Genomic DNA, 26,211 nt, shown 5'->3' on the forward strand with positions numbered 1-26,211 from the left:
AAAGTTTGGTGGTTCAAATCTACCAGCTTCTCCATGAGAGAATGAGGTGACGGTCTGCCTCCAAGAAGGTGACAGCCTTGGAAACTCCACGGGGCAGTGTGTCCTGTGGGCAGCCAGCGTGGCTTTGCATTGACTGAGCAACAGTGAGTTTGGGTTTGTTTTGTTTTTCTGAGTTTTTTTATCCTCTTGTGACTCTCTTCCCAGATAAGTGGGAGTGTAATTTTAAAAAAGCTCCCTAGACAATTTAGATGTGACATTGAAAAGACATTCGAAAGCCCAAAAAGAAATCTTTTCCTTCCTTAGTGATTCTGTTCATGTTCCTAATAGATATTCAACCTTCACTGTTGGAGGAGCCTATTTCTAGGAAATTGCTTTTATCAAACAGAGTGTAAAAAATTCCAAATTCTGGAAATAACACTTAAGTGTTCTTTTTGAGATGAATTTTCAATTTTTAAAAATCATGGTAGTATTTTCTCCCCTAATTTTAAAATGTAACCTCACAGTATTTTCTTTTCAACCTTCAAAGACTAATTTTTCAGAGACGTTTTAGTTGTACAGAAAAGTTAATGCAGAAGTTAGAGTTCTCATAAGCTTCTCTACTGCATTCAGTTTCTCCTCTTCTTGGTATCTTGCCACAGTGAAGTGTATTTTTTATTATTGGTGGACCAACATTCATTCATAAGTAGTTAACTTTTTAAAAAATGCCACTGCTGCCATTTCTATTTGACTCCTTGCCGCTCTGCAGGAGAGGAGAGAATTGCTCCCTGGAGTTTTCAGAGCTGTCAACCTTTGTGGTTTCCAAGGGTCTAAATCTCTGCAGAAGCAGAGTATCTCCTTTCTCTCCTGAGGAGCAGCTGGTAGGTTCAAACTCTCGACTTTTTGATTAGCAGCTCTGTGAGTTAGCATCCTGGTCTCCCAGGATTCAGTTTCTCCGGTAGTTTTTTGGTTTGGATAAATGTACAATGTCACATGTCCACTGTCCCTTGTGTCCTTACCTATTTATTTCTTGTCCCTAAATTCTTGGCCACCACTGATCATTTTAACATCTACATACTTTGCTATTTTTGTGGGTAAGTAGCTAGAATCATTAGACTTCTATCTTGTACTCAACCATCTGCATTAAAAGTTCCTTCCACGTCTTATAGCTTGATAGCGCATTTATATTTTATTACTGAATATTTCATTGTGTGACTAGACCACAGTTTATCTTTTGACTTTCTGAGAGATACCGTGGTTGCTTCAAGATAAATCTGCTGTGCGGAGAAAAAAAAAAACCACCCAACCTCTTTAAAAGTTTTAAAAGCAAAGATGTCACTTTGAGCGCTAAGGCGCAGTTGACCCAAACCACAGTATTTCCAGTGACCTCCTATGCCTGTGAAAAGCTGGATAATAAATAAGGAAGGCTGATGAGGTGATGACTTTAAGTTGTGCTGGTGGAAGGTTTTGACTGTGCCATGGCCTGGGAGGAGTCAGACGTACCTGTCTTTGGAGAAGAAGAGCCTGAATACTCCTTAGCAGTAAGAATAGTGAGACCTCTCACATTTTGGGCATGTAATCATACTGTGGGCATGTTGTAAGGAGGGACCGGCCCTTGGAGAAGGACATCATGCTGGGGAGAGTAGAGGGACAGCGCAGGAGGGGAAGGCCCTCTATGAGGTGGATTGAGTGGGGTAATCGGGATGAGTGTGTCAGAGACAGTGCAATTGGCACAGGACAGGGCAGGGTTTAGGGCTGTTGTACATAGGGTCGCTATGAGTCGCAAGCACATAACAACAACAATCCAAGGTTACCAGTCTCTGGAGAAAATAACTCCTTAGAGGGTCAGCGAATACAGGAAAACCTTTCAAGAGGTGGAGTAACGCAGTGGCTACAACAGTGAGCTCAGGTGTAGGTCAAGGGCAGTGTTTCTGTTGTGTGCAACTGAGAGTTGGAAACAACTTGCTGATATAGCCGATGACAATAAGTTACAAGAAACATTGGTTTATGATGTTTTTACGGATGTAAGTTTTCCAAGAAGTCCAACTGTTAGATTGCATGTGAAGCCTGTGTTGTGGTGATGGTGGACTGTTGATTTGGAGCCAGACCATAGCTGATCCTTCGTCGGGTTTTTGGAGCCCCTTAATCACACGGGAGGATACTACCCATCTTTCTCCTGTGGAGCAGCTGGTGGCTTTGACCCGCGTGCCTTTGGCATTGCTGCACAGCTTCTTGCCACTAAGCCACCTGGGCTCCCTGTTTCGGTTTGTAAGAAATACTAGACTATCTTCCTCGGTGGTGGTACCATTCTGTGTCCTCTGTAACACTGAGTAAACGTTCCTTTCTCTATATCCTTCCCAATATTTGGTTTTGTGATATTTTTGGATTTTTGGTAATTTTAATAAGTATAAATGGTTTCGTACTTTGATAAAGAAATAGAAATGGTTTTATCCTTATTCATACTTCTCCTTTATACTCATTTATACATAAATAGAAATGGTTTTAATTTGCAATTATCCAGTGACATATGATGACCCTTTTGTCATCTCTATCGTATATCTTCTTTAATTTCTTCCCCTCCATTTTGCAATTAAGTCAGTTGTTATGTTCACTTTTAAGAGTTCTTTGTATCCTTTAGATACAAGTCCTTGTTGGAAAATGTTTTGCAAATATTTGCTCCCTGTCTGTGACTTTTCTTGCCATTCTCTTTAATCAGATGCTAATTTACTAAGCATGCACTTAAATCACTAGTCAGATTTGAGATGTCGTCTTTTCTTTTTAAATTTTAAAAATGTCATCTTGATGTGCTCTCTAGGAAGGATACAGCCCTGATACACACCTGTGCCACGGCCTTTCCTAAATCCAGCCTCAGTCTTTAGCAGTTCTCTGTTGATGCACTGTTCTAGCAATTTTTGAATAATCTGAAACAAGATTTTACTTGCCTGTACCATTAGTGATACTGTTTGATATTGTCGAAATTCTGTTGGATCTCTTTTCTTGGGAATGAGAACAAATTCGTATCTCTTCCAATCTGCTAGCTGTCTTCCAGATTTCGGAGCACATTTAATGCTGTATTTGTTGACTGAAATACATCACTTGGTATCCCACTGATTTCTGTGACCATGTATTTTGCCCAAGCCTTCAGTCCAGCTTGAACCTTTTCCCTTCATTTCCATTGGTCTTGATTATAAGCCACTCCCTAAAGTATTCCCACATCTAATTCTTTTTGCTACACGGACCGTGTGCATTCCTTCCATTGTTTTGTTTGTTTTTTTTTTTGATGCTTCCTAGATTATTCAGGATTAAGCCCAAGGTGACATTCAGTATTACAGATCTCACTTGACTTTGCTTTTCACATCTTTCAGCTTCAGAAATGCCAAATAAGTTCTTCCCTTTTTATTTTCTAACTCCAATTCTTTGCACACAACGTTATAATACTTGCTTTGTCTTCTTGAGCTGCCTTTTAAAATCTTCTGTTTGTCTCCTTTGGCAACCCTTCCCTTTGCTTTGCCCTCTCATGTTCTAGGCCAGTGCTCAGATTCTCTTGTGACGTTATTTGGGACTTGTCTTTTGCCATTGTCTTCCCACAACTCATCAAGAAAGGTGTGTGTCTGGGCTATATCCTTTCTCCCTATCTTTTCAATCTGAATGCTCAGCAAACTGTTCAGGAAATAGAGCTTTATGTGCAGAATGTGGCATGGGGAGCAGAGGAAGACTCATTAATAGCCTGTTATGCACATGGCCCAGCCTTGCTTACTGAAAGGGAGGAGGGCTTGAACCACTTGCTACAGAAGATCAAAGACTACTGCCTTCACTATGGATTGGATCTGAACATCAAGAAAACAAAAATCCTATGGGACTAATAGGCAACATCATGATAGATGGAGAGAAGATAGAAGTTACCAATGATTTCATCTTTGGATTCGCAAGCAACAACCTTGGTACCAGCAGTCAGGAAATCAGAAGACTTGCATTGCCAAAGTCTACAGTCAGGGACCTCTCCAAAGTGCTGAAGAGCAAGGCTGTCAGTTTAAAGTTCAAAGTATGCTTGATCCAAGCCATAATCTTTTCAGTTATTGGCTGTGCTTCTGAGAGTTGGCCAGCGAATCGAGATGACAGAAGATGACTTGATGCTTTTGAGTTGTGCTGGATACGAGTACATATTCCAGTTGGGCTGCTAAGAGAATAAACAAACGTGTCTAGGAGAGGGTGCGGCCAGGGTACTCTTATGAGGGAAAGAAGGGCAAATGTCATGTCACATACTTAGGACGTGTTGTTTGGAGGGATCAGTCCTTGGGAAAGGACATCATGCTCAGAAAGGTGGCAGGTCAGTGGAAGAGGGGAAGACCATCATGGAGAGGGATTGACACGTTGACTGTGCTGATGGGCTCAGTGTAACAGACGATTAGGATGACACAGGAGAAGGCAGAGTTCAGCTCCACCATTGTCAGGGTTGCTGTGAGTCGTAGTTGACTGGATGGCACCCAACAACAGTGTGCCCTCGGGGGAGTCCTGGTGTCCTAGTCATAAATCTGCCCTGCCTTGCCCTCCCAAAGGCCTGCTGATTGGATCTGTCGGTCGCTTTCAGGAGAAAGATGGACAGCGTCGTCCTCTGCGGTGTATAGCCTCTGCTGACTTGCAGAGTCACCCATGAGCTGGTTCTGACTTGAAGGCACATAGCAGCAGCAGCAGCAATTTGCCCTCAAGACTCAACGTTCTCTCAGTTGGTGCTGAGACTTTCAACTGACTTTGATCTTTATTCAGAAGCAACTAATTAGAAGTTATATTCTATTTCAAAATGGAAGAGACGTTCTAGTTGCCTTCATATTGCTCTGAATAAATAGGAATATTTTAGATCAATCTACCCCCTAGAATTGCTTAGGGATTTTGTAAATAGAAAGTCAGATTGGCTGTGCCTGCTGCTCTAAGAATTAGTAACAGTGCTAATGAGACTGGCTGTTTTGCATGTTGAAATCACTTTTGGGAGAGCTCTTAATTTGCTTGAAAACATCATGACTATAGTGCCATCTTTGGGGACTCTTTTAAAAATGCTTTTATTCTTTACCCTTGAATTAAAACTTACAGTAACTGAATTTTCATAAATTAGGATTTTCTTACATTTCTTACAAAGACATCTTAAAATATCTTGTACTACTTCACTGAGGTCAAACCGGGTGGCTCATTGGAGGCAAGGATTCTGGGGCTTTGTCTGACATACTTTGGACATGTTGTAAGGAGGGACCTGTCCTTGGAGAGGGACATCATGCTTGGGAGGGTGGAGGGATGGCACAGGATGGAAAGGCCCTCTATGAGGTGGATTGATTCAGTGACTGGGGTAAATAAGGGTGGGTGTGTCAGAGGCAGTGCGATTGGCACAGGACAGAGCAGAGTTTAGGGCTGTTGTACATAGGGTCACTATGAGTCACAAGCAACTCGACGGCACATAACTTCACTGAGGACCAGCTTTATTATGTGCTACCAAGTCGCTTGCGACTCATAGTGAGCCTGTGTACAAGACCCCTAAACGCCGTTCTGCCCTGTGCCAACCTCGCTGTCTCAAACACACTCACTCCCACCACCCCAATCACAGAATCGATCCATCTCATCGAGGGTCTTCCTCTCCCACTCTCCTTTTCTGTTTGTGTTTTTAGAAGTTAGCTGTCAGTTTTTCAACATCACTTGATGTTTTCTTTTATATTTGAAGAACAACCCTACTTGTATATTCTCTAAAGCATGATGTCTAGCTTATCCATCTGAACAAAAGAAGCATAGAGGAGAAACTTAAGAGTGTTCGTTCAAAGATGTCCCGCAGGGAGTGTAATGTTTTACTGGAATTTCATTCTGTTGCGCTGTCCCTATAGGAATATAAATCCCTGGCGTATGTTTGAAGTGGTGCCACAGATTAAGATAAGACTTATGTCTGTCCTGTAGGTTGTTCAATGAGGTAAAAACGCACTTTATGTGTTTAGGGAATGGGATGTAGTCAGAAGACTCATTCATTCATGAGAGTGACTGACAAAATAAGGGAATGAAGGTGGCTTAGTGGGAAGGAGTTGCCCTGACAGCCCAAATACAGTCACTTGGAATCGACCAGAAGGAGAAAGATGGACAGTTTCCTCCCGCGTGATTTACTGTCTCTGAAAACCACCTGGAGGCTCAGCCATAAGTCAGTCCCGATAGGTGACATGTAGCGGCAACAGCAGCATGAATCTGAGGTGCCTGGACAGCCACTACTAGCAGCCTGTAGTTGCTTCACAGATGCTCCTCTTTATACCTTCTGTGGACTCAGTAGCTTCAGAAATGAGAGAAGCAGAGGAAGAATAACAGAGCGGGCTCCTGTAAGTTTTGTTTCCTCATAAATTTTGAAAATGTGTAGTGTTTTCACTGGCACTGAAATGTAGTGTTTAAAAACGGGTATAAAATCGTGTGCATTTATTTGGAGAAACTTGAGTTTCTTAGTTCGCAAATCCCCTTTGCAACTGAGTTGATGATAACCAATGGAGATCGTGTAAAATTGTCCTGCTCAGTTTCCAGGGCTGGAAATGGTGACAGGTGTAGACGGCCGATGCTTTCCACCTTGCTGGGGCTGGTGGTTTCAAACCACTGACCTTTTGGATAGCTGCTAGGTGCTTAATTACAGTCCCACCGAATGCTGTAATAAAAATATTTTAAGTGAGGACCTTTAAAGACCAGAGCTTTATTTTCTCATCTCTATGGAGGCTGCGAGTCCCAGTCAGATTCCTGGCTGTGTCGAATTCCTTTCTTGCTGGTGGCCCTTGGCTCCTTGATGCTGCTTCACTCGTGGGCAGTCTTCACAGAGTGAGTGTCCGCACTTGGCTGTTGAGTGTCTATTCATAACTCGCATTTAGAATCGATACTGTCACAGCCACAATAGCTGGATTGATTGTAGATTAGATGACACTGTGGAAGACGATGACATTACATTATGATGATGTTGTTTGTTGCCATCCGTTCAGGTCCATTTATGACTACTCTGTGTGCAGTAGAACTATTCCAAAGGTTTTTCAAGGCTGCAGCCTTTTGGAAATAGATTGCTAGGTCTGTGTCCCAATGTGCTTCTGGGTGGGTTCAACCTGTCAACCCTTTGACTCCTAGTTGAGTGAGCCCTTATCTGTCTCCACCACCCAAGGACTTTGACTTGATATTATCCACTTCCACTGCTGTGGAGTTGATGCCAACTCATGGCAGCACCCCATGGAGCTGTCAATCTTTATAGAACACGTAGCCACAGTGCTCCTGAGACACAGCAGTCCTTAGAAAAAGCCATCAAGCTGGGGAAAGTCAGCGGAAGGGTAGTGGAAGAGAGGAAGGTCCTCTACCGGATGGATTCACACAGGGCCTCAGCAGTGGGTGTGCACGTGGTGGAGAATGTGAAGGTGGCTGAGTCTTTGTTCACTCGAAGTCGCTTAACAACAACAATGGTCAGCGACCAGAGCGTATTTGAATATTGTCCCGAACTACAGACACCTTCTTCCTTTGGGTTCCTTAGGGGATGCACTCCATAGGATCGATAAGTGGAAAATACTTTCATTTTTGCTGTTACTCTGTTCAGTTGACCTGTGGGGTAGGGTTAAGGTTAAATGGCATCTCCACCTATGTTACTTCTCTGCACTTACGCTTGGAGTTGTCAAAGTCAAAAGAGAAGAGTGTAGTATTTTCCTAAAGTGTAAAACCATAAATTAGCTTCCCACAAGGACCATGTCCAGATAGATTTTTTCACTTTTTTCCACGTATATTTTTTGTTTTTTCTTTTTTGTCCAGAGAGTTTTAATCACAGTGACTCCATCTAGTAATAAATGTGTCCACTAAATATCCTAGGTTTGGCCCCCCCGAGCACTGTCCCCTTTAGGAAGAGCTGAGGAAGGAAGGAGAGATATTTTTCTTTCCCATGGCCATCTTAAGGAACTCTGGTGGCCTATTGGTAAGAAATTGCACTGTGATCCCAAGGGCAGCTGGTTCGAAGCCCCCAGCTGCTCCACGGGAGAAGTATGGACAGTCTCCTCTTGTGGGATTAACTGCTTCTGAAAACCCACTGGAGGGTCAGCTGTGGGTTGGTTCCGACTAGATGATACTAAACAACAATATGGCCACCGTGAAGAAAGACCATTTGTCACTCATGGAAGTAGTATTTCTATCTCTTTGGGCTTATTATAAATCAAGATTATAAGTCTAATTAAAATTGAAATCGGGGAGGAGGGAGCTCGTATGATATTATAATGAATATTCTAGAAAACTTTCTGGCTTTATTTCTGTTTTTGGAGACTCTTGGGTACATACCAAACATTTTGCTTAAAAACTTTGGTAGGCTTCCCATGGCTTATGTAATAATCCAGGTTCCTCTTTTTTTAAAAAAATTATTTTAATGAACATTTACAGAGATTTTGGATTTCCATTCATTCATTGTTGTACTTTTCTCCCTGCCCGCCCCTCCCCTCCAGTTCGCTCATCTCTTTGAAAAGAAAAAAAAATTCTTTCATTGGTATATAATCACCCTGTCCCCCACCCCCAGCCCCAAGTACACTTCACTATACAACCTTAATTCTGGACTTTTGTGATAACCAAAATACCCAATCATATATCACCTCTAATCTGTTCTTTCCCTCATCTGTTTCAATATGTTGTTGTGTTAAGTGCCGTCGAGTCGCAGGTGACTCATAGTGACCCCATGAAGGAGAGTCCTCAACGCTTGGGTGCCTTTCATCCTCTCTCCAGGTTCATAGGGTTTCCGGAGGCAAGCTATTCTGGAAGTGGATGCCACTCCTTCCAAGCTTGTTTTAATCGGGGAGCTCCACCCCACACTCTGTCAGCAATGGGTAGCCAACCATTAATGCATTTGACACATCAGTGTCCTGGTGTTGAGCCTCACAGCAACCACAAGTGACCGTGGTACGGGTACACCAGGGCTATACGACCTAGAGGAATGTCTGAACAAAAACAAAGACAGGCCCAAGGGCCGTGGATTAAAAGTCACCCACCTTTGGCTTGGTAGCATCGCTTTCTGTCCACTGGGCCAGCTAATCTCTCTCTGTTGATATTATTGTTGTTAAGTGCCATCGAGTCGCAGGTGACTCTCCCTATGAAGGAGAGTCCTTGACGCTTGGGTGCCTTTCATCCTCTCTCCAGGTTTGTAGTGTTTCCGGAGCCAAGCTATTATGGAAGTGGATGCTGCTACTCCTTCCAAGCTGTTTCAATATAGTATACATATTATATCCAGTTTTTCTCAATCTTACCCCTACCTTGATGTCAGTCCCATTCTACAACAGTGGCACTATGCAGTATTTGTCCCTTTGTGACTGAGATATTTCACTCAGCATAATGTTCTCCAGGGTCACCCATTTTGAATATTTTATGAATTCCTTGTTTTTCCAATCAGGTTCCTCTCTTGGTAGACTAGCTCTCTCAACTTCAGTCTACTTTTGAAATATATGGGATATTTCTGTTTTCTAACTCTCTAGCCTTTTCTCTGTATCCGATGCGTGTTCTCGTTTTTTCCGACTTCTCTGCCCGGCATGTGCCGTATCCACATCCTCATGCTTCCGGGTGGTAGAGCTCTGTTACCTCTGTGACTCCTCTCCTTCAGGAAGGACGCTGTTGATGCACTTTGTCCTTCTTACCTGTAAAACTCAATATCCTCCTCCTCATGGAACTTTTGTTGAATTGCTTTTTGTCCTTTCCAAACCACAATTAATTCAGCCCGCTTTCATTAGCATCGTGACTAAACTCTGTTAATTTATTATTTATAAGATTCATTTTTAATAGTCTATTACAATTTCAGGAACAGAAATTCGGGCTTTCTCGTTTTGAACTTCTCTACAATTTACTGGATAAGTGACTTTGGGAAAATTGCTTAAGTGTTCATGTTTCAGTTTTATTATCTTATAAAACGAGGATCATTTTTTTCTTAGATTGTCAAGAGCATTAAATGGGATAACCCTCAGATCATCTCAGATATTGAACATTCAATCAATACTAGATATTAGCTATAACTTTCAGCACTTAGCTCAGTGTCTGCACAAAGAAGTTGCTTAATAATGTTTTTAAATGCAAGGTTGCACTTACACATACTTAAGAATTAGTTAAGCTAGTAATTGATAGGATTATTCTTGTAGTACCATGTAACATTTTACAACAGTGTTTAGTCGTTCTTGATAGAGTATTGTTTTATTTTTTTAAATGGACTGAGATTTTTCTAACTTTCTAAGTGCCAACGTAAATACTAAAGAGCAAGGTAAACACCTTCTGTTTTTCACAGAAGCACATGCTGCCTCCTGGGAGCCTGTTTAATGCACTTGGATGTACTGACATTCTGTCCTCCTGTCTCTGCAGGCCTTGTGTAGAATCACTCGCCATTCTCCAACTGCCTTCCAGAACGTTATTGAGAAGGTGGGCTTGAACCTGGTGTTAAGCACTCTGGCCTCTGCCATCTGCAAAGTCCAGCAGTACATGTTGACCTTATTCGCGGCTATGCTGTCCTGTGGAATTCATCTTCAAAGGCTTATCCAAGAAAAGGTTAGATTTCACCTTACTACTCATAAGGGCGCTCCTAATGGCTTAGTGGAAAAGAGTTGCTCTGGCAGTGCAAAGGTAAGCAGTTTGAATCCACCAGCTGCTTTGCGAGACAGAGATGGGCAGTCTCTGGTCACGTGACTTACTGTCTCTGAAAACCCGCTGGATGCTCGGTTCCCATCCGACGGCACAAGCATCTCTAATTAAAGGAGATTCTGGTGGCCTGTCTGGATGACCTTTAAAGTCTCATTTCTCTTGTATTTAATTTAGTGACTGTTACTCTGATATGCTTTTATTTTGTATATAGTCAAGTTTATAAGAGTTATAGCACCAAACTGAATAGCTATAAAGGTGTTTCCATGGTGGACTTGCAAGTGTCTCCCCAACCCCTAAACTGTGGTCCCTGGACTAATACAACTGTGTTCAACTGGGATTTTGTTGGGATTGCAGAATCTTATGCCTCCATGGTCTCCAGATGATCTATTTGAGGGTTTGTTATTTTTTTAAATTTTATTTTACTATTTTGTGTGTATGTACCATCAAATCAGATCTGACTGGCACAGGAGGAGATTACTTCTCCTTCTCCAGCAGAGCATCTGGTGTCTATTTGAGTTTTAAAGTTCGGGAAGCCTTGTCCTAGAGTATAAGGTCCAGTGAGGTGTTTGGAAAACAGATTTTCAGTTGTTTGACTTCTCCAGATTTTTCAGATCATAATATAGATTGTGAATCTTCATGAGAAGACTACAGCATACAACATGTAGAGGTTCATGGTCTAGCATCCATTTGCATTAGCAGCTATTTTTTTTTTAATTTTTTGAGCCAGAACCAACTCACAGCTGACCCTCCAGTGGGATTTCAGAAGCAGTATATGGCACAGAGCTTGGCTGCCTAACTTTCTCTCACAGAGCAGCTGGTGGATTTGAACCACATACCCTTTGGAAGCAGGAGTGGCATCCAATTCCATAATAGCTTGCCTCTGTAAACCCTATGAACCTGGAGAAAGGATGAAAGTTATACAGGAGGTGTCCAGGACTTTTTTTTAAATTATTATTAAATTTTATTAGTTTCACTGAACATTCACAGGGATTCTGGGCTTTCACTCCTTCATTGCCGCACCATTCTCTCCACCCTCCTCCCCAGTTTGTTGTTCTTCCCTGCCATCCGAATGTCTGTTTTAATTGTCCAATTGCCACAGTGCTTGTCAAAGTCAGTTCTGATTAATCTCCTTTGTCGGTGTGTCCTTTGCCATTCCCTATCACTCCTCCCTGAGAGAGACTTCACCCTGAGTCATAAGGAAAAGGGAATGGTGTATTCTCTTAGCTACTTCCTGCTGAAAAGGGACGCTGTGGGTTTCAGGGTGAAGATCTTCTCTCACTACTCTAAAGGGCCCCTTTGGCAGTAGGAAACACAGACTATTATGGAGATTGATTTTGGAATTTAGATGCACTCTTATTGATTGTGCTTGGCCGTACATGTTCATATCCTTGAAGATGTATTATGGGGGTGTTGCAACCTAGAAGACACAAATTTGACTAACAAGTTATAAGTACATGAGTCAAAAATTATGGAAAAGTAAAAGAAAAGATTCTTTCATTGCTTTACAAACCCTCCCCCAGGTCCCCTCCACCATGTAGCCCTCGCTCTAGACTCCTGTGATGACAGAAATACCTAGTCACATATCTCTTTTAAACAGTTTTCTCCCTCCTCTGTTTCAGTGCAGTATACATTATTGAACCCATCTTACTCAGTCTCTCCCCAACCCCAAGGACAGTCCCATTCTACAACAGTGGCATCATGTAATATTTGTCCTTTTGTGACTGGGATATTTCACTCAGCATAATGTTCTCCAGAGTCAACCATTTTGAATAATATTGCATGAGTTTCTTGTTTTTTAATGCAGCATAGTATTCCATTGTGCGAATATACCACAGCTTCTCTAGCCATTCATTTGTTGATGGGCACTTAAGTTGTTTCCAACTCCTTGCTATTGTGAACAAAGCTGCAATAAACATGGGTGTGCATATATGAGGTGTCCAGGACTTTTGTTCATAGGGTCGCTATGAGTCGCCTGCGACCCGACGGCCCAACTCCTTACCGTTTTTAATTTCTAAATGGAGCCACCAGAACCGTACACCCTTGAGTTGGCGGCCCAACTCCTTACCTTTTTTTTTCTTCTCAAAAACGGAGCCATCAGAGCTCCGTTTTATCACAGTGCCTCGTTTATTTTTTTAATCATCTTTTAAATGGCTTGCCTAATGAGAAATATGCTGGATGGCAGACGATGCCTTTATCCCAAATAAGAATAGTTTCTTACATTATGATGTAGAAAAATGGAAAATCAGAATTCAAGTGGGAGGAAATCCTATTCTCTTGACACTATGAATTCTAGTTCTCTTTAATTAGAAATCGTATCATGTGTGCACGTGCGTATTCTAGCACATGGAGAAGTTAGACACAACAGAAATTCTCTGGAGAAAGGTGCTCTCTGTCTGATGACAAAGTATGTCAATCCCATGCCCTGATATTTCACAATGAGATAAATTAAGATAGTGGAAACTTTTTTTTTTTTTTTGACAAGAGAGAGATTTAGGCAGGAGGTGAACAGCTCAAAGACTGCAACCCAAAGCCAAGCATCTTTGAACCTTTATTGAGAATCACCAGGAAGTAAATCACAGGGAAAATTCTTTACTAATAAAGCTAGGTTTTTCTTTGGTGACATCCTGATGCTTGTCTCAGAAATGATGGTTTTGTAAACACAATCTGAGAATTGCTTAGGAGCTGCTGCTTCTGCCTTGGTATCCAATTCTTTTTTATTTTTAAAATTAAATTTTATTAATTTTAATGAACATTTACAGAGATTTTGGGTTTCCATTCATTGTTGCATGATAGTGGAAACTATTAAAGAATTGCTCAAACCATGAACAGGGAAGCTCAGAATAAAGGATTATTAGATTGTAGGATTCCACAAGGAACTGGCCTTATTCCAGAAAGATTGCAAAATAAAAGGAAAAGCCAGCATAGACGCAAATAGACACTAGACATAATTCATATCATATGAGAAAGACAATTGTCACGTGTTTCAGACTTTTCTGACACGTTAGTGGAATAAGGTACGTAAGGTTTTAAGGAAAGAAAAGACAATCCAGGGGTGGTGGTTCAGTTAAGTTGAATTTTTATTCTGAAAAATCATGGAATCAGTTCCTATGAATATGCCAGAGAGTGAGCTTCAAATGAGCAAGAAATGCTTGGGTGAAGTGTCACACTGGTGGCGAGTGGGTGGAGAGAACGGCTTTGAGAACCAAGGCGAACTGATGAATCATTGCAGTAGTTACAGTACAGTTCTAAACCTGCACTGAGAGAGTGTGTTTGAGAGACAGACAGACTGACAGACTGAATGGAGGAGAAAGTGGAAAGTGACAAATGCAGGAAATTTTCAGGCCTCTCTGTAACGAAATCATTGGGACACCTTTGGGAAAAAGAAAAAAATAACCCATATGGTTATTTATTAAAAGCTGACAGCCGTATTTCTGATATTAGGAAACCAAAAGCAATGAGAACTCGTGGAACTTTGTTGTATTTCAATCGGTTGAATTCAGAAAACTTGTAGATCAGCTCGTGCGCATCCGCCCTGGCCATTTCCATCCCCTCCCGCTAGGTCTGTGACCTTGAGGGGAATTAGCAGGTGGTTTATCAGTAATGCACACTCTGAACTTCATGTCATTAGCTTTGGGGGAGTCACAGATTCAAACAATAATTTTTTAAAGTTCTGCTCTGTTCCATAGGGTTTGTTCACATTCCACGAAGACGGCCCCTTTAGATTATTAGTGACATGGACTAGGAATACTGGCTTTTAAAAGTTTTGCTTTACTTATTTTGACACTTGGAGCTGTGGTTCACTTTCAGCTCACCAGCCCAATTTGACCACAGAAAGATCCTTCAAGTTCTTATTTGACGTTAGTATTTTGACCAAGTAGCACAACACTGATTAATAACTAGCCTGGAGCCATGCATTTCCAGGGAACGGCCTTGGAGGACCACTGTGAAATTCTATGCATGCGAAACGGTGGAAAATTTGATTACTATGTTTGCTCATTTTTTTTTTTTTAGTTTGGCATACAGACACTCTGGTTGCTAACCGTGCATTTAATACATGGAAATTGATGTACACCTATCAGATCGCAAGTTTTGCTGTAATGCTATTATTAATCTGTTCACATTAGTAAAGGTGTATTCTATCAAAAGACATTGTACTTAGATCCTTGTCTAAGGCTGTTGTGCAAGAGGGTAACCCAAACACAATTTTAAATTTAATCAGTGTTTTTCATTCCCGTCAATAATAGACTGGAAAATAATGTCAACGTTGCTTCTGTGCCTGGTGTTTTTCCTTGAGGCTATTATTATTAGCTGATGGCCAGATTGCGCTCATTGATTTTCAGCTGGGGCAGTTTGTTGAAGTAGATCAATGTTATCTCCTGAGATTTGCGAGAACTCATTTTGACCGTCTTTTACCTTGTCATTATTTTGGAGTCATCTGGTAATTTTATCTTTAGGATGTATCCTGGTGGAATGTTTTTGCCTTTTGTTTAATTTGGTAAAGATAGTGTTTTGATTGTGATAGTAGCCTCGTATAATTTGGACAAATTAAGATCTTAACGTTCAGTGCCGTTTCATCATGCCCTCTGCATGTTAGGATCGAAACACCTGTTTCTGTGCCGCGGTGAGGTGAGCATCACTTCCCCTGGTCGTGAATGCTAGCCATCTAATTGTTATGCTGTGTGTTGAGGTCGAAGTCTAAAGAGCCTCACGGTCTTCCTCTCCATATGTAATATTTAGGTACATTGAGCTGTATGACAAGATGAATGTAAATCAAAGCGGAATACCTAGCAGATTGGAGCCTGAAGTGACCTGTGGTTATTTTGGGGGATTTTTTAAAGGGAGTTTTCATGATTCTTTTCTGGCAGTAAGTCTTTGCTGCCTATGCTTTTCAGTCCTGAAGTGCTCCAACTTTAATACATTCGGGAGATTTGATGTATACTGCTTCAGATCAGGCCTGGAGCCCTGGGCAGTTAGTTCGTGTCAGAGTCATTGTTGGCCAGTACTGTTTTTGTGTCTTATTTTTAATGAAAATGTAAGAGAGCTCTGAGTTTACAGAAGTATACTGCCACATCTTTCTCCCATGGAGTGGCTAGTATAGGCACCTTACTAAGCTTTTCTTTAAAAGCTGAGTGCTTCACCACTGTACCACTGTCCTCAGGTGTAGCACCTGCATGGACTCTTGTCACCACAGCTGGTTGTGACACAACAATTCTAACATCTTAAAGGACATGCTTGTGCTGCTGTTACCCTTTTAGCCAAACTCCCCTGTCCCAACAACTCACCCTTCTCTGACACTATAATACCTCGTTGAAATCAGCATGCACAGGGGATATGTAACTGATTTGTTTCACCGATTGTAATACATTGATGTTGTGGTGCTGGGGAAGAGTACCGACTGCCTAAAGAACAAACAGGTATGTCGTGGAAAAGGTGCAAGCAGATTGCAAGGAAGGATGACAAAGTTTTGCCTTTCATACTTTGGCCATGAAGCCAGGCTAGGCTCTTCTTTGGAAAAGTGGCATCGTGCTTGGAAAGATAGAAGGTCAGTGGAGGAGAGGAGGGCCCACAACGAGATGGATTGCCGCTGTGACTTCGGCAGTGGGCTCTGCTGTCTCAGAGATGGCGAGGATAAGTCACTAGGAAATGAATAAGCACAGGATAGGGCAGGTTTCAGGTTGGCTGTTCATAGGATCACAGTGAATTGTACTCAACTCGAAGACCGCTAACACCAACATTATGCAGTTAAGATTCACCCATGTGATTATACATATCAATCTGAGTGATCTTTCACTTGGGGATGTACCCCGCTTATGAGTGCTTGTACCCGCTGAAGTACCCTTGTGTTCTTTCCTATTTATGGTTATTTTGAATAATGCAACCTTCTGCTTTTGTATACAGGTATGTTTTTTGTGAATGTAAGATTTTATTCCTTGAGAATAAATAGAAGTTGGGTAGATGGGCATTTCATAGGTACATATTTAACTGTTTATTTTTTAAATTATTTTGATCTTTTAACAAAAGTTTATAAAGAACTTGCATTTCCATTCATTCATTGTTACGTATTTTCCTCCCTACCCACCCCAGTTCGTTTCTCTTTTTGAAAAAAAAATTCTGTCATTGTTGCACAATTCCCTTCCTTCCCATGGTACCCCCTGCCCTCCCGCCCCCGCCCCAATCTACTTTTCTATGCAGCTCTCTTATTCTGGACTGTTGTCATGCAAATAATACCTAATTGTTTATTCCCTTTAAACAGTTCTTTCCGTCATCTGTTTCAATGCAGTGTACATTATTTATCCCCTCTTTTCTTAGTTTCTTCCCAACTCCCATGTCAGTCCTGTTTTATAACAGTGACATTGCAATACTTTTGTGATATTTCACTCAGCATAATGTCTTCCAGGGACACCCATTTTTTATAATATTTTATGAGTTCCTTGTTTTTCAATACTGCATAGTATATCATTATGTGACTATACCATAGCTTCTCTATCCATTCGTTTGTTGATGGGCACTTGGGTTGTTTCCAACTCTTTGCTATTGTGAACAAAGCCGCGATAAACATGGATGTGCATGTATCTGCTTGGGTCACATCTATGGTTTCTTTAGAGTATATTCCCGGTAGTGAAATTGCTGGGTCAAATGGTATTTCTGTTTCCAACTTTTTGAGAAAGCACCATACAGCCTTCCAGAGTGGTTGCAGCATTTTACACTCCCACCAACAGTGAATAAGGGTTCCAGTTTCTCCACAACCTCGCCGGCATTATTTGTTTGCTGCTCTGTTGAATTTTGCTGTTGTTATTGGTATGAGATAATATCTTATTGTTGTTTTGATTTGCATCTCTCTTAGAGTTAGGGATTTTGAACATTTCTTCATGTGCTTGTTGGTCTTCTGCATGTCGTCTTTGGTGAAGTAATCCTGTGCCCATTTTGCAATTGGGTTGTTTGCCTTTATCTTGTGGTTAACTTTTTTGTTTATTAAATGTAGCTGCCATTTTTTTTTCCAGAGTGACATTGACCATTTTGTGTTTCTATTAGCAGCAATGTGTGGAAGATTTTACTTTCTCTGATTATTTTCTCTTTTCATTTTAGTCGTTCTAATAAGTGTGTGCTCTCCTCTTACCTGTGGTTTTTAATTTGCGTTACTGTAATAACTGGAATAGTGAACTTTATGTCCTTGTTTGGCATCTGTGTGTCTTCTTCAGCCTGTTCATGTTTCGATGTCCTTGCTGGGGCCAGTTGGTGAGGGAGATAGATTTGTGGTTGTGATTCTTGGACTACAGAGTATAAATTAAATTCAGGGGGTGGTAATAGGGAAACAGACTTTCTACTGTCTAGGTGCCAGAAAGGTAGAAACAGAGCTTCTCAAAGAAGCTGACTGGGTTGCTGATTCTATTTATTTCACCCCAGATGATGCGATTTTGATCATTTGGTTGAAGAACTGGGAGGGCCTGATGCTTATAAATATTTCATTAAACAGAATTGTACATATCACACTGTGTACATTCTTGTCTGAACGATGTAACATCTATTAGAAAAGGCTCGAGCTGGGACTGAACAATGGAATTTATTGCTGTTTGACTCGGATACCTTGTTACTTCAGCTCCTTGGCTCTGCTGAGGACTTTGGGAGTGTACATTTCTACTCTTTGTAGACATCTTGCTAAGAATGTAATTCCAGATTCTGGCAATTTATGTCCTGTGTATGTGTGTGGACTTTGTATATGTCTATAGAACTCTTAAATACAGTATATGAGAAGAGAAAATAACATTAATACATGCAAGTATTTCTATTGTAGTGTATTGTACCATTAGTTAAAGAAAACATAAAGATTGTAAGCCTTTCTTTCGTGTCATTAAAAATGCCTTATTTTGTGTTTTTGTGTACTGTGGAGTCGGAACCGCCCAGAGCTGAGCCTCTGGTGGGTTTTCACAGACAGTTAAATGAACAGGAGGTGATCACTCATCCTTTGCTGGTGTAGCAGCTGGTGGCCTCGAACCGCAAGCCTTTGGGATTGAAGCGCAGCCTGTTAGACCTCTGTCTTTTGTTATCTATTATGCTATGTCTTTTGTGTTTGCTGTTTGGCCCAGTGAGTTATGCCTATATACACAGTCACAATTCTCTTTCTAATAGTTTCCAGTTTTGTGACAGAGTTGTTACCAGATAAGTTCTATTCTCCAGCAGGCCTGGAATAAAATCCATCTCTCTCAGTTTGAGAAAATGACTAACCTTCAAGAGACAGCTTTCTTATTTTAAAATCAGATGGCATTGTCAGGTTTTTAGTGCCCAACGAGGTAATGCATGTTAATATTTTAGTTTGCACCGAGCCCAGTTAAGACTACAGAATGACATTCGATACAATTTTCTTTCCTTCTGTTTGTTGAATTATTATGATGTGTTTTCTTTGGTAGTCAAAATCACCCTCATTCATCTGTTCTCAAGAAACTTTTGTAAATTCCCTCCTGCAGGATTTTGTCACCACAATCATCAGATTGTTTGACAGCCCCTCCACGTCCATTCGCGCGAAAGCCTTCTTGGTTCTGTTACACATTTTGATACACAACCGTGAGATGTTACTGCTCGGCTGCCAAGCACGGTATGGCTTTCTCTGATTACTTAGTCAATAGCTCAATTCGGTATACAGTTTATTAATATTTTTATATGCTCTTTATAGACTATTTCTTGCTCTCTATGTACCTGTTATGAAAATACTTTTTTCAAGGAAAAAGTTCTCTGGGGAGGTTAATATTTTACTTTGAATGGAGCGTGGCAACTCTGAGGCCTCAGGGAAACCTCTGGGGCTGAAGCCATGTCGGGAATCTCTGGCCCCTGGATCTGGGAATAACTGAGGTGAGGGCATGGAAGTTGGTTCTAGTTTATACCTTTGGGAAACTTTCTTTGGTCAGTGGTTTGCTTGTTTTTCCTTGTAGAAATTTTGGGATTCTGGGTAGAAGGAACAACTAAATGGAGTAGATGAAGTTCCCAAGCCTGAGTCACGGAGTGTCTTCTGGTCTTCACTGGGCTCACCTCTCATGCTCTGTAGGTTTTAATTCCCTCTCCTGAGAGGAGACACAGCTCTGGTGGAATCGTTGGTTACACCCTTGATCCAAATGGCTGAGCATTCCAGCCTCAGAACCCAACAGAAGACCACTTGGGGTCACAGTCAGCTCCGTGGGAATGGGCAGCCTGCGGGGAGAGGCCACGCTGACTGTGTACCTTGGTCATTTCTGATTAACGTCTTCTCAACTGGCCGGTACATTCGCCGTCGAAGGCGAGCTGATGTCTAAAAATAGCTTTTGGTATCGGTTAATTTAGCTTTATACCTCTAGAGCACTAGGCAAAGCCCAGAGAGAGTGGGATTGACCTAGATTAGAAGTTGCTCATATGATAAATATTTTAGATTTTGTGAGTCAAGAGACAAATCTGAGAACATTATATGGATTCTTATATAAAAAAGAGAAAAAAAAATGACAAAATTGAAGACATAGTCCTCACATTGAGTAGAATTGGTTTCACTGTTATAACTGTACTAATGAGAAGAATGGAATTGATCTATTGATGAAGAAATAGCATTTTACTTTAATTAGATATCAAAGTCAATGTCCTTATCAAATTGATTGCAGATGTGTATATTTTCATGTTGATGTGTTGTAAGACTATTTAATTTTTAAACCTTGTCTTTTTTTATACAGGTAAATGCCAACTGTCATCACTCTTAGTGTTTATAATTTTAATTGCATGTATGAATTGCCCAGAAGGCTTTTCTAGGATCCTTTTAAGACTCTGCTACATTACAGATTAATAATTTTAAGTTGAAGATTGTATGGAATCTCCTACCATATAATCTATTTGAAAGCTGTAGAATCTCCCAATTTTGTTTTGATTCCCTCTCAGAACTTTTTTTTTACTATTCTGTCTCCATTGTTTTGAAAACTGAAGCTTCGGCTGTCTTGGCCATATTCTTGTTATTTTAGGTGAAAGGATGATTTCTGTTCCTATTAATCCGTTATCACGGGAAGCAGATGTTATTGTGGCTCATGTCCAGTACTTTGACTTCTGGCTTTGCTGCCTCTAATATCTCCTCATGCCCACTGTCAGCTCGGAAGAAGAGAGTTTGAGGACTGCTCGGACATCATTTCTTGTGCTCACAGTCTCGTCTCGGTTGCAACTCGAGTATCTTTTATCCATTGTGAATCACTATTTCTTCCCTGTCCAGACTCCAGTAACTTCTCATTACTTTAGAAAAATGTTTCTGCGCTTTATCTGTTCTCCTCCATCCTGCTTGGTCTAAACTCTTCTACAGCTATTTGTTTACTTCGTTCCAGCCATGTAACTTTTGTTGTTGTTTCTTGGAAACACTAAACTTATTATTCAATACACGCCTCTCCCTAGTTGCTGTTCTGTGTCTATGACGCCCGTCCCCACTAGGATTCATTCCATGGCTGGCTCAAATCATACAAGTCTTTGTTCAAGGATCTTTGCTCAGAGCTCGTCTGATCACCACTACGTAAAGTACCCACCATGATTTCAACTCCAGAAGCTCTGGTTGGGAAGAACCAAACAAGGCAGGCTCTTGGAGCCAGGATGTGCAGCATCTGGTCCCCTGTGGAAATTGGTGAGATATCTGTGTCCCCAAGTGAACATTTAGAAGCTTTATCAGTGGTGGGAAGATGGTGGTTGGAATGTGTGGCCCTGAACTTGACTTCTTCCCCAGAGTAACACACAGTGAGTTAGGTGCCTGTGGTAAGGGGGCCTGGGAAGTAAGGCTTAGCCTTGGCAGAGGAGAATGGAGAAGGTGGTTAAGAGCCAAGAGAGCTTGGGCAGAGTGATGTCCCGTCCTCGAAGCTTGCAGTGGACATTGGGCTTTAGAGCTTCTGCAGGATCCCACATGCAGGTGGCCGTGCTGAGTCCCCTTAGTGATGTACAGACTTGCTCTCTCTCTGGTTGTGGTTGTGATTGAGACTGGACAGTCCTCTTCTCAGGAAACCTGAAGCAGGACCTCACAGGTGGACCAGGCTGTCCCATCTGTGAGGCTGGGAGAGTGAGACAATGAGCTCACCTTCACTAGCTGCTTTATAACATATTCTGGCCTGATGAGGTACTCAGTAGATGAAGAAGTCATTAGTAGGTAGATCTTCAAATTACTGAGGAGTAATGATGTCATTTTGAGGACTAAGGTGTATCTGACTCAGGCCATTGTCTTTCCAGTTACTTGCTATGTGTTAGAGCTGCACAATGAATAAGGATGATAGAAATAATAGATGCCTTTGAGCTGTGGTGTTGGAGAACACTGAACATCCCATGGACGGTCAGGAGAACAAATAGATATGTCTTGGAGAGGGTGCTGCTAGAATTCTCTTTGGAAGCAAGGATGATGAGGTATCGTCTCATATAAACTTTGGGCATGTTGCTAGCAGGGGCTATTCCTTGGAGAAGGACAAGATGCTGGGAAAGATTCAGAGTCAGCAAAGGAGCGGAGGACCCTCAACCGGGTGGATTGATACGGTGACTGCTGCAATGGGCTCTTGTGTGTCAGGAAGTGTGAGGATGGCGCAGGATAGAGCAGGGTTCAGATCTTTTGTTCATAGGGTCACTATGAGTCATGCTTAACTCAACGGCACACCTAACAATAACAACAAGGAGATAGTTTTTAAAAGCCCACAGCCCTTTAAAATGGAAGAATGAGGAGAATACACAGCCGTTACTGAGGTGGAACTAACGGAAGTGGTAGGAAAGATTTGTAATAAGAGAAGGTCTTGTGTGGAGAAGTCTACAAAAGTTCTCTGCTCTTGAGACCCTCTATTGGATTTCCGAGACCACCTGTTGGATTTCCGAGACTGGAACCATTTGTGATAGGAGACACTCTGCTTTCTCCCTTGGGGCAGATTCAAATGGCTGACCTTTCGCTCAGCACACCAGAGCTGCTCTGAAATGTCATCTGGAGCAAAATGAAATGGAAAACCTCACAACTGGATCAATCAACATCATCATGTTGTTAAGTGCCGTGGTAGGCAACTCATAGCGGCCCTATGAAAGACCTGAACACTTGTATAACTTTTGTCCTTCTCCAGTTTCATAGAGTTTCCAGAGGCGAGCTATTTGTGAATGCTACTCCTGCTTCCAAGCTTGTTTTAATCAGGGAGCTCCACCACACACTGTCCACCATGGGTAACCATTATCACATTTGACACATCAGTGTCACAGCATTCAGCTTCACAGCAACCACGAGTTATCTCTGTCCGGCAAGTGGACAGACCAGGGCCATACGACCTAGAAGAATGTTTTGCCAAAACAGGCTCCACCCTTACTTACCCTTAGTCTAAAGCTCAAGGCCGCCCACCCACTTTTTAAAGAACAATAACACAGTGTAAAGGACCCCAGAAACTTCCCTTGCCTGACTGCCACCAAGACGAGCCGCCATTGAGATGCCAGCCGTGCCACCAGCTAGCAGATGACTTCCAGATTGGAGGGAGACTCCAGTCCTCAAGCCTCGTGAAGGGTTTTAAAGTACCACCTCGAGCAGGCTCCACCCTTACTTAGCCTTAGTCTAAGACTCAGGGCTGCCCACCCACTTTTGAAGGGCAAAAAGGACAGTAACACAACATCATAGTGAATGAGACAAAATCGACGCTATTCAGGATATCATTTTATTTGGATCCACAGTCAATGCCCATCGAAGCAGCAGTCAGGAAGTGAGGCGTGGACTGCAGTGAACACATCTGGCAGGGAATCGTTTTCAAGTGTTAAAGAGCAAGGATGTCCTTGTAAGCCCTAATGTCTGCTGGACCACAATTGTTAGTTGCTTCATAAGCATGTGAATGTTGGACAATAAAGAAGACTGAAGAAAAATTGATGGCTTCAAATTGTGGCAGTGATGAATTTGGAATTTGGTGGCATGGACTGTCAAAAGAACGAGTCTGTCTTGCAGCCAGGAACAAAGATGGTGAGACTTCTCTCACATAGTTTGACATCAGAAGGGACAATCCCCAAACACTTTATGCTTAGAAAAAGTAGGAGTCAGTGAAAGAGAGGAAGGCCTCCAGGGAAATAGATGGAGACAGGGTGAGTAAAACAATGAACGTAAGCACTGCAGGTTGTGGGGCTGATACAGGCTCAGACAGGGCTTGGCTGTTGTGTATAGAGTCATGGTGAGAGGAGCCCATTCGACAGAACCTCACAACAAAGACCCCAACATAGGATTCAGCCAAAGACAGAGGTTCATGTGGTCAGTATACACTAAGTGAAACAAGTCAATATGTGACAACATCACAAGGTTCACTCCATCAGGATAAGGTCGAGGAGTACTGTCCTCGCTTCATCTCTTCAGCCCATGGGATAGGAATGTGCCATTTTGCCTCAGAGTTCCAGGTGGTCAGCCTGGCGAAGTATTCTCTTCATGTGGCTCAAAAAGTCATCACTGTCCAGGTGGAAATGACTCCTACCTGATGTCCTTGTTAGTCCCCGAGGCTGTAAACCACATCATTTCTGTTGTCCACCTTTCTCCCAAGTTGCTGTTGATGGGTTTGACTCTTCAGAAAGGGCACCATTGTGTTAGCGGTGCAACTTCCTACAAACCCTGCCAGATGAGTAGATGGGGAATGCCAGCAATACCTCAAAAGAAAACGAGGAGGCAAAAAGAAAAGCAAGGGGAAATAGAAAGATGGTAGAGAGGAATATTCCAAGATATTGCAGATGGGCACTGTGGATGAAGAGTGAGTTCTTTTCAGGCGTTTGCAAAGATGTGTTTTCATTCAGCTAACAAACGTTGGGCGCTTTGGTAGCTTAGTGGTGATGAGCTGCTCCGCCATCCCAAAGGCACACAGTTCAAATCCACCACCTGATAATGTGGGAGAAAGATGCGCAGTCTCTGAAAACTCGCTGCAGGGACTGCTATCAGTTGGTTCCAATTTGATAACAGTGAATAACAAAGTTCTGAGATGCCCATTTTTTATCCTCCCCCCCATTTTTAAGTTGATATTGTAAATCACAGAGAGTCAAGAAAACCGAGCACTTGGTGGAAATGGATGTATTTGTTCCTCTGTGCACTGCAGCCCTGTTATGTGTGATATGCTGGACTTGGTATGTATGCATAGCAAATGTAAGATAAGATGTAAAGTTATGCAAAAGACGGACAGCCTTGAGGCTGGAGGGATGTTCAGGTTACCTGTGGTGGGCATGTGGAGAGGAATTTTTCTGTTCCTGTCACTGGGAAGTCCTGTCACTAACAGCTGAAATGCTGAGAAAATCTCTTTGCTGTGCCTCTACCTAAGAACTGAACCTCATTTTCCAGAGGCCACAGTACCCTTTGCTACATTCTGTTATTCTGCTTACTATTGGCCTTTATGGATTCAATTTCAGCACATTTTCTGTGCGATCAGCCTGCAGATTCATTTTGGTGAGAAAGGTAGAGAAAGGGAGCTGTCAGCATCAGATCAAAGAGATGTGCTGGCCCAGATACCCACCTATTTCAATGTCTTCATACTTCTATTGACTACGACAGATGATAAAATAGAGCCTTCTGTATTTTCAGAAAGGATAACCCTTTTAGAAGAGAAATGGTCTTGGAAGTTCGTTGTGCAGGTTTGCTATGACTGCCTTGTGATGGATCTAGGTTTTTCTGGAGGTGTAAAAAGAGAGTGGGCAGTACAGGACTAGTCGTGATCTCTACTAATTCCACATGGGGACACAGTCCCCATCACAGCGTCCACAACACAGAATCGAATACTGGAAGGTCAGACATGTGCCCACAGCATTGCATCGTCATCTGTCAGTTCTAATACCACCTGCACCCTAGGCCTTTATCTCCTCTGCTGCTGGGTCCAGTAATCTCTGCCAATGGCTTCTTAGAACTCAACACATTGTAATCATGTTTATGGAAATTATCAGGTTACAATTTAAGTGGAAATATGGTGAAAGTACAAGCTGCTCTGAAGGAACTGATAGAAAATAAGGTCCCAGGAATTGATGGAATAAGTTGACTTATTTCAACACAGATGCAGCCCTGGATGTGCTCACCAGGTTGTGCCAAGACATCTGGAGGACATCCTCCTGGCCAACTGAATGGAAGAGATTTGTATTTATTCCCATTCCCCAAAAAAGATGATCCAACAGATTGTGGAAATTATCAGACAATATGATGATTATCAGACGCAAGCAAAATTCTGCTGAAGATTAGCCAAAAACAACTGGAACAGTATGTTGACAGAACTGCCAGAAATAAAAGGTGAGTTGAGAAGAAAGAGGTCATGGTACTAGGCACATCATTGCCAATGTCAAATGGATCTTTGCTTAAAGATTGCCAGAAGAATGTCTACTTGTGTTTGTTTATGCTAAAGCATTTGGCTGTGTGGATTACAACTTGTGAGCAACACTGAGAAGAATAGGAATCCCAGAACGCTTGATTATGCTCCTGCGAAACCTATACTCGACTGGGAAGTGGTCGTCTGAACACATCAAGGTCAAGAACTACAGTCTTCAATATGAATTCCTTCCATGCCTCCATCCACATGAATTAATTGCATCTGTATTCTCTCTTCCCCCCACCTCTCCCACCCCACCTCTCCCTCTCCACCTCTCCCTCCCCACCTCTCCCCTCCCCAGTACACTCTTCTCTTTGAA

The 26,211-nt window shown here is 42.0% G+C and overlaps 1 protein-coding gene across 1 annotated transcript in view; it reads left to right on the plus strand.

Moving 5' to 3' along the window:
- Nucleotides 1–26,211, plus strand: part of ULK4 (unc-51 like kinase 4) — a 483,261-nt gene that overhangs the window by 86,021 nt on the left and 371,029 nt on the right. The window contains exons 20-21 of the mRNA XM_006893067.1: nt 10,324–10,506; nt 19,062–19,189. Coding sequence (XP_006893129.1) covers nt 10,324–10,506; nt 19,062–19,189 — 311 coding nt within the window. The remainder of the gene's footprint in view (nt 1–10,323; nt 10,507–19,061; nt 19,190–26,211) is intronic.

The sequence above is a fragment of the Elephantulus edwardii genome, unplaced genomic scaffold (genome assembly GCF_000299155.1).
Source record: "Elephantulus edwardii isolate Elephantulus edwardi_28Jun2011 unplaced genomic scaffold, EleEdw1.0 scaffold00121, whole genome shotgun sequence".
NCBI lineage: Eukaryota > Metazoa > Chordata > Mammalia > Macroscelidea > Macroscelididae > Elephantulus > Elephantulus edwardii.